Source organism: Protopterus annectens, chromosome 10.part0, assembly GCF_019279795.1.
Source record: "Protopterus annectens isolate FY-2018-M chromosome 10.part0, PAN1.0, whole genome shotgun sequence".
NCBI classification, from domain to species: domain Eukaryota; kingdom Metazoa; phylum Chordata; order Ceratodontiformes; family Protopteridae; genus Protopterus; species Protopterus annectens.
The window spans coordinates 12278659-12292695 of NC_056744.1; the positions used below are offsets into that span (position 1 = coordinate 12278659).

At 37.4% G+C, this 14037-nt stretch overlaps 1 protein-coding gene across 2 annotated transcripts in view; it reads right to left on the reverse strand.

The window, feature by feature from the left end:
• The window catches only part of TMEM94 (transmembrane protein 94), a 2655014-nt gene that overhangs the window by 859404 nt on the left and 1781573 nt on the right, over positions 1–14037 (reverse strand). For both annotated transcript variants that reach the window (XM_044084945.1, XM_044084944.1), the window contains one exon: positions 1044–1182. In XM_044084945.1, the coding sequence (XP_043940880.1) occupies positions 1044–1182 (139 nt within the window). The remainder of the gene's footprint in view (positions 1–1043; positions 1183–14037) is intronic.

Sequence of the window (14037 nt, forward strand, 5' to 3'; positions counted from 1 at the left end):
TAGCTGAAAATCTCAGGTTTTCCCTATATGCTCTGTCCTCTAATACTATTATTTTTTGAATCATCTCTTCCTGTGCAGTCTCATATTCAGCCATCCCTTTCTTCATTTCAACCTATGATTTTTGCAGCTTTATCACCTTATCAGTATATCTGTTTAAAGCATCTTCCATTTTTTCCAGCCTTTTGTTGTTTGTGTTGATATACTCCATCAGTGTTTCATTTATTTTAACCAGGTCTGCATGCAGTTGTATTATATCTTTCTGTAGGTGACTGGAAGTCATGTCTGGAGTTTGCATTGCTTTTTGCTGAACAGCTGCAGAACTTTCCCCAGTCGGTGTTTCTTCCTCACTTTGTGTAGCTCATTTTTACAGGTGCTCTATACTGATTTTTTTCCTAACATCCAGGCAGTACACTTACTAACCAGTTGCTGAAATTTACCCATAAACACAAACGTCTATGGGCCTTTTCTGCTGAGTTTCAGTTTTCATACTGGGAGATCTAGAGTTAAGCTGTTACTAGATATGCAGCCATTTTGGAAGTCAACCAAAGATTGTAAAATTATTGTTCTTAAAATGTTTTTGTAATGCTTTAAAGGTTTACTTCCTGAGTCTCTTAAATTGTTTTGTGTTTTAATCGTATCACTCATGATCTAAGTCAAACTGAAAAAAGACTGAAGCTTATAAATATAACAGGATTTACTTCTAAAAAAAGGAAAAATGCCAAAGTACATCGTGAAACATGAAACAGATTGGTGCGACAAAACAGCCTTTAGACTTTACAGTTACTATAATGAAAGGAAAGGAATTGAGTTTGTGGGAAAACTACTGTACCCTATTTATACACTTGGGAAAAAAATTTCAGCAATAAACTATTCTGATTAAGAATTGCTCTCTACATACCACCTCTAGAGATGTGGAAAAATATTTAAACTAATCTCCCTTACGAAGATATAGTTGGCTAAAGTATCAAAGAACAAGCTGCACATAAGTGACCTAGCCAATCCTTCCACTTTTGAAAGCTCTTGCTATTCCACTTCTCCCTTACCTTGATGAAGATCATCTTTAAGTGACCCAGCATGGCTTGGGCTTGAAGGAAGTATTTCAGAACCATGACCTTCATCGTTTGGCGTCAAGGAAATGTGGCAATTCCAACCAGTCTCTAGACCCATCTTCTCAGCAAAAACCTAGGTACAGGGAAAGAAAATTTAAGACATTGCCACAAGTTATCTTAAAGAAATGATGGCTAACAAAACAGTCCTCTAACCCTTTTATGCAACTAGGACTTCACTCACATTCAATTGTGTTAGCAACATCATTCTTGCATTTTCAGGATTATTAAACCTGCTTGCCCTCCGTAAAAGAATGACATTAAAACAGGAACATACAAGATACAGAATAGCTAAACAGACCAAAACAACATATGCATTATTAGCTTAAACACTTCATGTCCAAAATATAGCATTAATATAAAACATTCTGGACATTCCAGCATTAGAGCTTCATATTATAAAGCTGATCTAATAAACATAATGAATTTTAAGAAAAGTATTTTTCACACCCACACCAAACCAGATTTTTATTGCATCAGAGGAAGGCAAATTCTGTGAAGGAAAACTGAATTCTGCTGCTAACCAGTTCAAAAATTATGGGGAAAATAACAGCTCATGTAACCATGGAATGAAAATTTAGTGAATAAAAATAAATCCAACCAGCGAGTTTTCATGTACAACTCTTCTTCAGATTAAACTAAACTTTCCTTCCAGGGTAAACTGAGCTTTCTTTCAGTGGTTACTTGAGCTATTTTTTCTCGTTTGCTACATTGTTAGCCATGCTTATATTTTACCTGCTTAAGTTTCTACACTGCAATATGTAGCAACAATCTTGCAATATTTGCACAGCCTCCACGTACCAAGTAAAAGTCTAAAAACAAGGCTTTATTAGTATGACCTCATACTAAGGAAAGAAGCACAATATTAAAACATATACTAAAAAAATGAATGAACATACATTATTATAGGCTGTCAAAAGAAAAGTCCACTGAAGAATTACAAGGAGACCCTACCAAGTGATCCACTGGTCCTCTACCTCAACATTTCTGTTCTGTTTGAAGCAGTTACAAAAGTCTCAGATGACCTTCACTGAACTGCTTTAGGTAACACATTCCATTGCCCCAACATGCTCTCAGTGGATTACTTACTCAGGTATGGTGTTAAAATATATTCCTTTCCAGCTATTGCTTTTGTTCAGTCCAAATCCTTCCTCTTCAGTTTTTCTTAACCTAATATACAAACTAAAAGATGAAATAAATCCAAATCATGTCCTATTTTTTATCATCTCTTGTAATGTGCATGTATGTTCATCTGTCAAAAGTCTCTTCTCATTCCACACCCCCTCAACAGTTTGGTAACTTCATACTGCACATTTTTTATCAGCTTAATTTCTTTATGCCAGTATAGGGTTGCCACCTTTTAATCGGGCCAAAGTGGGATATGGGGGTGTGGCCATTATGACACTGGCCACACCCTCTACCATGACATCACCACAGGCATGGTGACAGAAATGCAGTTATGGGTACAACAGCTGGCTGGCTGTCTGGAGTGGCTAGCTGGGTGGATGAATGAATGGCTGGCTGGACGTTTGGATGACTGGCTGAATGAATGGCTGCTCTGAAGTGGCTAGATGGCTAGTTGGACAAATGACTGGATGAATGGCTGGCTGGCTGGCTGGCTGCCTGGAGTGGCTAGATGGATGGCTGCACTGATGCATGAATGGTTGGCTGGATGTACACCTCTCAACTGTGCAGATTTTTACAGAACATCCAGATGTTTGCCTCATATTTTTGTTCTGTTTCTAATAGAATTGGCTCTGTAGCTGGCTAGCATGCTTAGCTGTTTGCTGGCTAGCTCGGCTGTTTAAAAAAAAATGTTACTGTTACTTTTCGTAGTGGCTGTAGAAACGGTAAAACAAACCACTTTACAGCCGCGATCTTTGTAGGGCTCTTCCTGCCCCAGTCCCCACCCCTTCATAAATTGCAGCCAATTGCTGCACAATTTATAGCACCTGGACCTAACAGAGAACAGCTCTGCCTGCAGGTCCGGGTTGGTGATGTAACTGAATTGCTGTGAAAAAGCCGGAAGTAATTGCAGCTTTTCCACGGCAATTCAGTGCGATCGCAAAAGTGGGACTTTTCAGGTCCCACTGATTGATACAGTGGGCAACAGGATAAGGTAGCTTAACCCATTAGTATCCCACTGACAACGGGACGAGTGGCAACCTTATGCCAGTATGGTCTCCTGACCGCTAACATACTTTAAATTTGCCCGCACTAATGGCCTATACAGAGGAATGATGACTTTAGCATATAACATGTTATGTTCTTAACATATCTGTTGATTAGGAAACAACCTTAACAAGCCCCTGGCTGGTAAGGCACACCAATCACAATCTGTATTTTTTAGGATCACAATTCATGGATGTGTATGACACATACCACTGCATGCCATGATGTTCTGTGCCAACATCGCCACTTCATCCTATGCCATTTTCAAGCACCTTTCTGCGAATCAAGAACAATAAAAATATGACACTAACATTTTATCTACGGCTGATGCACTATCGTGGCACCTGGAGCAAATGCCAGAATTGTGAGTGGACAAATATCGATTTTAACTTATCTTGGGGCACTTTAATATTAATTTTTTTGTCAATTTTCATTAACTATACTGACAGAATTCCCCTACAGCTTCCCATTAAGGTCAACAGAACTTATTGCGACATCCTGCTACTCACCAGCATAGCTTCTTTTTTTTCCCACCACTTATAGCACACAGTAATAGGATATGAACAGACAATTTATCTGCTATCTTAATTAAAGAAGCCATGCACCCAAGAATCCTGAGAAGTTTCCTGGTGGATGCCTGTTTTTATTGAAAAAGCTCAGGAATAACTTTTGAGATATCTCTACTACTTTGTTTGGTCAAAAAAATGTCTCTTCCCATGGCAGAATCTAACAGGCATTCCAGGAAAACTCTTCTGAAAGAAGGAATTAGAGAACATTTCTGCAAGTCAACGTGAAAGTCCAGACTGAGTAGAAGATTCTTAACACCTCCAAAGGACTCCTGACAACTGGAAAGAGTCTGCAAATACAAGGCAATTGTCCAAATATGGAAAGACATGAATGCTTTGAAGTCTGCAATAAGCAATTACCTGAGTCAGACACTTATACCCTTAAAGCACTGGATAGTCCAAACGGTGACCGAGAACTGATAATGTAAGCCAGAAACAGAAAACCTTAAGACATGTCTGAAATTTTTGGCAATGGAAATGAGATGGTATGCATCTTTTAAGTCTAACTTTTCCATGAAAGCTACTAAAGGGACAAGAGGCAGGAGGGTCTGAAGGGATAACATTCTATCCTCTGAGACTCTGAAATAAAAGACTGAGCACAGACCTTCAAACCCCTTCTTCCTATGGCAGCAGAAAAACACTTGAATAAAACTCTTTGACCATCTGACATGTAGGCATTGGTAATACGACTCCCAGAGATAATCTGTATTCCAGGAAAGAGTGATATTTGGGTAACTGGGCAAGGCAGATACCAGAGAAAGAATGGAAAGATTTCCATTGCCATGTGTACCCCTACTGAATTACTTTCAGAACCAATTTTTTTTACAATAATGGGGTGGCAAAGAGAAAGATGTAGACTCAGAGAGAGGGACAACAGCCAGAAGATGTAAATAGGCTTTGCCCTTTTGCAGTGGCCTTGATTTTGACAAGCTTTCACTATTTTTGGAGCCTCCTTGTCATTGTTTTTTGAAAAGGTATTGGCTCCTTGCTGCTTAAATTGCTTTTTAAAAAGGGAGCTGAGACGGAGGGAACATTTTTATTTGCTTGAAAAAGAAAGAATAGAAGCGATGGGTTACTCCTTCAGTTAACTTTCCCCATTCATCATTCCTCTTAAGCATCTCAGCTGCAGAAGGGCCAAAAAGAACTTTCTTCTCTAGAACAGAATTTAAAATGTTACTTTTAACATTTTCAGAAAGATTTCAAGAAGACAACCACGCAAATCTCCTCATGATCTGACCCACAAGTAGCAGTATCACAACAACACTTTAAGGCAGATGTGTCCAACCCGCGGCCCTCAGAGCTCTTTCATGCGGCCTGCGACCCCAGTTCAGTCCAAATACAAAAATTAATTTTTTCCATTTTTTTTCGCTCTGTTTTTTTTTCATGACTGCAACCATTAACCTCAATGTCGGCATGTGCTAAAAGCACCCTCCCCATTAGTTTTTTCATGACAAAATTGGACCAGTGTGTTCGCACTGAAGAGCAGCTGAAGTAGAAGGATTTGTTGTTCGTGCCAAAGAAGACCTGTAGAGGAGGGATTTGCTGTTGCATTTAAAATGGACAGCAACTCCTAACTGTATTGACAGGTAAGTATGAAATCCTGCTGTTATTTTTTTAATTATGTAGTTTGCTAGGATTGTACACCAGGCTATGTACTTAGAGAGGCAAAGTACATATGCAGTGAAATGCATGGTATAAGACACAAGAAGTATGCAATCAGAAGCATACTTTCTTAGAAAGCTTACTGCACCTTGGGGAGGAATCTTTTGCAGTCAGAGAAATATATAGAAATGCAGAGTGGTATGAGTGCAGGAGAAAGATAACTGAAATTAATGAGGGTAATTTGATTCAGGCTTTGCTGTTACTAGGGTGGACTTCAGTATACTTGCATATAAGGAGCATTTTAAGTACCAATAGTATTCTCTGTGTTGAACAAAGGGCAGTAAATTGTAAAAGTACTAAAGCGGTGGTGGTGCTGCGGTAGCGTTGTCGCCTCACAGTTAGACATTGCCCATTCGATTCTCAGTTAGCGTCTTCTGTGTGGCGACATGCGTGAACGGGCGTTCCTTCGTTGGAGGTTGTGTGTTAGGCCCGGCAAGCCAGCATGTAAAACTCTACTGCCAATCATTAGCGGACCGGAGTTCCACTGTGGCGACCCCTAACTGGGAAAAGCCGAAAGACACAAACAAACAAACCAAAGAGGTGATTTTAGCCAGGAATGCAAATGCAGAGAGAGAGATCCATGAATTCAGCAGGAAAGTTTTTAGTTTAGACTTACAATGTTTGGGGATATTTTATGCTGATGCCACATTCATCTGGGCTTTGGATTAAGGCTGAACATTACATCAAGGCATACCTCTCACCTGTTCAGAAATTTGCAGAATGTCCAGGCTTTTGCCTTATACTTTTTTGCCTGTTCATTATGCAGCTTTATGTTTTCTTACGAATCATTTTTGGATTCAGTGCACTACATGATGACAAGATATCTGAGTTTTAGATTTCATAATCTTCAGAAAACACATGTACAAAACCTGTTATTCTAGCAACTAAGTTTATAACACCAGTACTGAAAGTCTGCCCATGATTTTGGGCTTCTGCCTCCCCATTACTTTTGACTTTTTGGTTATAAGTGGAAACAAGCAAAGAAGGATGAGAATGGCTGTATGCTTTCTATGGGGAAATATGCTTATGTTCAAAGAACACAAACTCTTTATCAGATTTTTAGAAGACTTTGTGTTAGTAGCACTCCTATTAACATGCTCAGTAAATGTGAACAAGGTGTCTAACCAGGCAAGTGGGGCCTCTGAGACCTCCTAATGCAGTAAGGTCTGTTATGTTTGAGAAAGTTCTGGAAATTAATTATGTGGTGCTAACAACACATTGTTTTTTGTAAAATTAGTGCCATAGCACTCGTTACACAACCACTTAATCAGTATTAATATGAGTCTGTATGCTTCCTGCAGTTCCAGGTAATTTGTCAGAAAACACTGCATTGTGCTACTTATGAACAACATAGATGTAGTGAAATGAATTAAGATGATAAGCAGCAAAGGCCCCCAAAAATGTGGATTGTCCTGAAATCATTTGGTAAGGTACATGTTGTATACCTCACAGTTTTAAAGCCGCCAAGATAGTGACACAGTGTTGACCAAGCCTAAAAGTAAATGCTTGTTAAAATCGTCCATTAGCCCAGCTGTAGGGGATGGATACTCCTGCAGCTTTGCACAGCAGTGTGTTTGCTTCTTTATAATTATTGGCACACATCATCTTTTCACTGTGCTTTACCACATCTGGCAAACTGTAAGAGAGAGCAAATGACACACACCATACTTTCAGCTTTTTGCTAATGTTTGTAGTGACAGTGGAATTTGCAAAGTTACACACATACCTGTGCTTATTTTTTTCTTTTTTCTGCATGTTTCAGAAATGGACACTGGTGTCTGACGATTACAGATATTAGCCATTTTTGTTTTGATATTTCAGAAATGTAATGGTATTAAACAAATATCACTTGTTTGTCTGTGATCTGAATACAGATGGTGTTTCTATTAGTTTTTCATGTAAGAAGGGAAGAGTCAATAATAATACATCATTGAAAGCCAAAAATACCAATGTTATGTCTTTTTGTCTTAATAGTTAGCTAATTATGCTAACAAAACTTAATTATCTTGTGTTAGTGGAGAGGGACGATCTGATGCATTGCTTTTTGTAGCAAGGCATGTATTATATATATGTGTGTGTGTGTGTGTGTATAGATATATATATATATATATATATATATATATATATACATACACACACACACACACACATATATATATATATATATATATATATATATATATGGGTTTACTACACTAAACAGACAGCACACAACACCGACACCACAAGACCGAAACCGCAAAAACACGAAAGTTCACATGCCCAACAAACCACAATCCTGACAGTTAACAAAACGAAATGCTCGCTGTTCCACACAACACACACACAACACAAGCACAACAACAACCTAAAAACCTACACTACACCTTACACACAACTATCTATGCACTAACCTTAACCAAACCCTAACCATAAGGTCAGTCACTATTGCATACTTACCTTACCCGCACCCTAACCCTAAGTCCCTCACTATCGCACACTTACCTTGCCCGCACCCTAACCCTATGTCCCTCACTATCGCACACTCACCCTACCTACACCCTAACCCTAAATCCCTCACTATCGCACACTTACTGAGTCACGCTCACAAGTTTCCCATGTTGGTGTTTTCGCTGTCGGGATTACAAGTTGTCAGTTATCTGCTCCGTCGGTCTTCTGGTATTGGTGATGTGACTGTCAATCTTCTGAGCTGTCGGTCTAGCATAGGGAACCCATCTATATACATGTGTGTATATGATATATATATATATATATATATATATATACACACACACACAAATGTGTGTGTGTGTTTATATAATACACACATTCACACATATATGTGTAATTCTTCAGAAGCTGAATTTGATGAGCATGTTTTCTGTCAGAAAAATATGTATTAATGTGTGTGCTTAATGCTAATTAGAAACTAAATGAGTTAACACGTTTTTCATTCTATTTTATATGCACTATTTTATATACAGCTTAATTTCATATGAGACTAAAAGATGCTTTTGAAACTGCAGTGCGCTTTCTGAAACTTGCAAGATGCCCTCTGACCTAGTAACTACTAGCACAGCAAAATTCATGTTTATGCCTTTTGGAAATGTACTTGAGAAGCAGGTGATTATCTGCTAGGTCAGGAAGCAATGACTGAAGAATGCCATATTCTGTAATGTAATGATTTTGAACAATTAGCTCTGTTCGAAGTATGAGAACACGCACAGTTTCAGAAGGAAGAGATAAAACAGACAAAGGACTGTTGGAGAAATGAACTGCAATCTATACTTGCTTTGTGCTCAAATTAGCCATAGTACCTTGAATGGTAACATTGCATATATCTAACCGGTGGTAGCCAAGGCCACGTTGTTTTTCTTAGGAAGTTTCTCACAAAAATTGATAGTACAAGCAGAATTTTATTAAAACAATCACTACGAAATGATGATGTTAAAACTTGTGATTTACTACGTCAGCTTGGTAGGCAATGTCTTATTAGAAAATGTATAAAAATGCTTGCATTTCCTGATTCTAGTCAGACAAACTCTGTATTAGCATGTTTTTGTCTCCTTGCTGCAAGATTAAAGTGCCTTAACCTGAACCTACCGTGTATTGATCATTTTTAAAGTATATTTTTCCTTTGACATTTTCATAGTGTGCTTGATGAGTGAAAGGCAATTGGCTCCATACATCCTTTACTTTCTTCAAATTTAAAAATAACACTGGAAACAGAATATAGACAAGATGGGGTTCAAAGCAACCCTGCCTAAGGACTGAGTGCGGTGTATCACCTGACTTTGCATACAGGTCCGACTTTTGCACCATTAAGTCGGTGTACTGCTGATAGCAGTTGCAGTGTTTTCCACTTTGCAGATGCCTCTTGTATTATGTTAGCTAACTGGTCTGATATTGGCTGATTTTTTAAAACTAATGGGTGACTTAGAAATGTAATTTGTAGTACTGTGTTGCATGAGTAGGCAAATGCCATAACATGATTTTAAAAGATTTTTTTTAGTGATCTCTTGAATGGAAATGTTCTTTGAGCATTTGTATCTTTTTAATGAGATGTTTGGGATGACTGTATTCTTGACCTTTTAGATTTCTATTACTTTTGCTCAATGAAATTTGATTTTCTGAGTCTCTATTGGAGCAAATGTTCTAAAGTCCTAGGTCACATCTGCCCGGCAATGTTTGACTGTCTGTGGATACAAGTGCATTTTTTCAGTTATAGCTCACTTTAATTTATGCCAGTGCTCTACCATAAGCAGTTACAGCATGACTTTACTAAAATATTTTGTAAACATTTATAATGATGCTGTGTTTAATTCTACTGTATATGGTTATATCAATATTACTTTATTTATGGTAACTTATTTGGTACTGCAGAACTTAGCTTTTGAGTTTCTCATTCTGAGTTTTAAAAAGTCAGTGTTTCAAGCTGTTGCAGAATGAAAGGATCTATCACAGTCTGAGTAACATTTTTTAACTAATTTCTATGGTAAATAATGCTGAATCATATTAATTTATCAAATGAACTTTTTATAACTGGGGTTAGCAACTGGTTATCACTTAATGTTTCATTTTACAGGTCCGGATATAGAATGTTGTATGGTGTATGAGGAGTTTGTGAGATGGTAACCTAATATAAATCAAGGCCTTGTGTTATAACCTTGCTGCTGTCTAAAAAGAAAGGGGAGACTGCAGGTTAGTAACTATGCACAGAAAAAAGATGAAGTAGATAACTCGATACAATAATGATTTGAAAACCTGGGGAGTGAAAGGTCATATTCCTGTAAGTGCTTCAAAATCTCTGACAGGTCTGAGTTGGACAATGGAAACCTTTATTTTCATGCAGATTTTTTTTTTTTTTTTTTTTTTACACTATGGTAACATGCAAAGTGATTATACTCAATGTAATTCTTCCACGACTGACAAATACAAAAAAAAATTCACAACTGCACAGGTAGTTAAAACATACCCAAAGGGGATGATGCATTTTTTGGCATTTAGCTTGAGGCCATGTTTCTGGCACCAGTCATTTGTTTGGGTGAGACCCTCTTGTAGCTTATTCAGAATTGTTTTATTAAGTCAATAATGTGAGTTCTTTACTTTACTGCAAATTTATTGGCTTATTTTTGTGGATTATAGTATTGTAGAACTACTAATGTTGACATTTTACGTACTTGGACTGCTGGAGTGGTTTTCCCAGTGAGAATTGGTAGTGCTGTAGTGAATGACTAAAATGACAGTGCTAGTGTGTGCCAGTTTTTTCTTTGCAAGTGAATATGTTTCCTTGGGTAGCATACAAAGTAAACAATGTTTAACTTGATGGTAGGGCTGTGATTAGGTTATTGAAAGCTACCATCCTTGCACCAGTAAGAAACTGTTGCTTACATGCTAACCATACATGTTCATAGATTTATCGCAGTCCATCTGAATTTCATGAATTCCACCTCTCTCTCATATGCCTGGATGTTTTTGTGTTATGTTGTGGATGTAAAATGATTTCTCCAGCACCATTAACATATACTACAACTATGGCTAGTTTTAGTTTTTATTTCCTTATTTTTTTTAATGTAAATTGTTAGCCATTGTTTTAAAAATAATAACTATAACTAGGGATAAAGTACTAGTTAGTTAATACTAGCTACTCCTTTTTACTTTTCACCATGGCTTCTGCATCATGCCAAAATAAAACTGGCACAAAAAGAAAAATAGCAGATGAAAGGAGAGTGTTTCAGGAGAAATGGACTGGACTATTTCTTTGTTGAATCTAATAATAAAGCACTTCGCTTACTATGCACAGAAGTGGTATCCGTTTTCAGGGACTACAATTTGAAAAAGCATTATATAAAAATACACCCCAAATTAAGTGAATTGCAAGGAGTGTACTGTAGACAAAAAATATTAGATTTAAAAAAAAATCTTACATTCTAACAACAGCTGTTTCGAAAATCAGCTAATCAACCGGACAGCCAAGTTATTTTGTAACAAATTGAATTGCTAAAAAGTCCAAGCTATTTGCCGATGGTGAATTTATTAAAAAAATGCCTTGAAAGTGTAGCAGACATAATTTGCCCTGAAAAAAAAATCAGATTCTTCTATAATAAGTTGATTACACCAGAGAATCGCTAGGCATGTGGAAGATATACCCAAATATATTGAAAATACTTTGGAATCTCCATGTGCAACTTTTAAGTTTTACTCCATAGCTTTGGATGACAGCACTGATGTTACAGATAGGGCACAACTTGCCATATTTATTTGTGGTGTTGACAACGATTTCAGTATTACTGAAAAACTGGCTTCTCTGGTTCCACTGAAAATACAATAAAGTCTGTTGATCTGTATAAATCAGTAAAAGCAACATTGGCAAGATTTTCCATGACCACTGAAAACCTGTATGGCATAGTAACTGACGGTGCTCCAGTTATGGTTGGAAATAAGGAAGGACTAACAACACTGATGGAAGAAGATGCAAAGCAGATCAGTAATGTGCATTTCATGAAGTACCACTGCATTATACATCAAGACAATTTGTGTGCACAGACTTTAAAAATGGAAAATATTATATTGTATTAAAACAATAAATTTTATAAGATCCAGAGGACTGAATCACCGCCAGTTTCAGGAGCTTCTGAATACCTTGGAAACTAGCTATGGAGACACTGTGTACTTTACTGCAGTAAGGTGAAGTCATGGAAAAATGATGAAACGTTTCTTATGATTTGAGAAATGAAATAAAGTGCATTATGGTGTCAAAAGGAAAGCCTGTTTCCAAATTTGAAAATGCAAACTGAATGGCTGATCTAGCATTCTTAGTCACTGTTCATTTAAACAACCTGAACCTGTGCCTTCAAGGTGAAAATCTACTAATAAATGACATGTTTCAAACAGTGACGCATCTGAAGTGAAACTGAAATTATGGCACTGCCAGGATAAGAATAACTTCATTCACTTTGAAACACTGTCTGAGTAAAGCCACGTAAATACTGAAAAATATGCGGCATTAATTAATTAATAGTTTATCACAGGACTTTGGGAGTAGATTTCAAGATTTCAGAAAACACCAACAGTTCAGTATATTTGCTACTCCATTCTCAGTAGACATCAACACGTTGCCTGCAAACCTGCAAGTGGAATGCATAGAATTGGAGTCAGATATACAACTTAAAGAAAAAATTTCTGCAAGTGTCTTTATTGGACATTTATATGTTGTATCTGCCTAAAGAAAAATATCTGCCACATCACAAACATGCCCTGTTCATGACATCTCTGTTGGGGAGTATGTACATTTGTGGGCATTTTTTTTCTCGTATGAAGTATACAAAAAATAAAATCAGAATTAAATTTCAGATGAGCATCTTGAAAATACACTTCGCATCGCCACTACCTCTATCAAAACCGATACAGATCCTCTGGTATCAAAAAGACAGGCTCACTGTTCACATTAAAAAGGTTATGCTCATAATGTTTGTTTATTACACAAAAGAACAATCTTGATTTGACAGCCTGAACCTCCTGATATAGACACTAAGAAAGTATAACAAGAACTAGGATCAATAAGTTTGAATTCTGTGAAGGTCTGTGTGCCTGGCTGCACCCTTGTGAACAGGTTTCATGAATAAACATTGCCTCTACTAATAAAGTCAGTTATTTGTTGAAATTTGCAAAAAGTAAACACTGGAAGACCCCTTTCAAAGTTTCAGCAAACACTGGGAAACAACTCAAGTTAGAGACGTATAGTAATCTAAGGAAGAAGTATAAAAAGGTGTCATCTGATGATGCTATGCCTCATTGAATGGATCTGTACAAGTAGTCAGGTGTCATCTGATGATGCTATGCCTCATTGAATGGATCTGTACAAGTAGTCAGGTGTCATCTGATGATGCTATGCCTCATTGGGTGGATCTGTACAAGTAGTCAGGTGTCATCTGATGATGCTACGCCTCATTGAGTGGATCTGTACAAGTCATCAGCTGAAATGTGCACTCATGCATATTGGAGAGGCAACTGCAAAAAAGCAGGTGTGAGATAACCTTGTGAAATTGGAGTGTGTTGTTGCATATTATCATGTGGCTCCGTAGTATGTGGGTGAACCAAAGCTGAACGTGTTCTATCATCCGTCAGTGGAACAAATGTAAAAATACAAATTGTTAATTTTTTAAGAAGTAAAGATCTCATCATTCCTGCAAGCTGCATCACCACTGATAAACCTTCTTTCATCTTCAGAACAGCCTCACCAGATAGGAGTGCAACAGCAACAAATCTTGACAGTGCCAGATGTAGTCATGTCTTACATAATTTCAGGGACAGATTCGAAAGATGTTATGTAATGTGCATTTCAAAAGGAGTGCTCAGTTTGATAACATCATTTAAAATGGCAAATAGAAAACTGTGGGAACCATCTACAGAGTGAAATTGTTTGCTTGGAGTACTGAAGGGCAAAGAATTGTGGGTCAAATCATTCCTGCAACCATCCACAGAGTGACACTGTTTGTTTGGCGTACTGAAGGACAGAGAATTGTAGGTCTTATCATTCCTGCAAGCTGTGC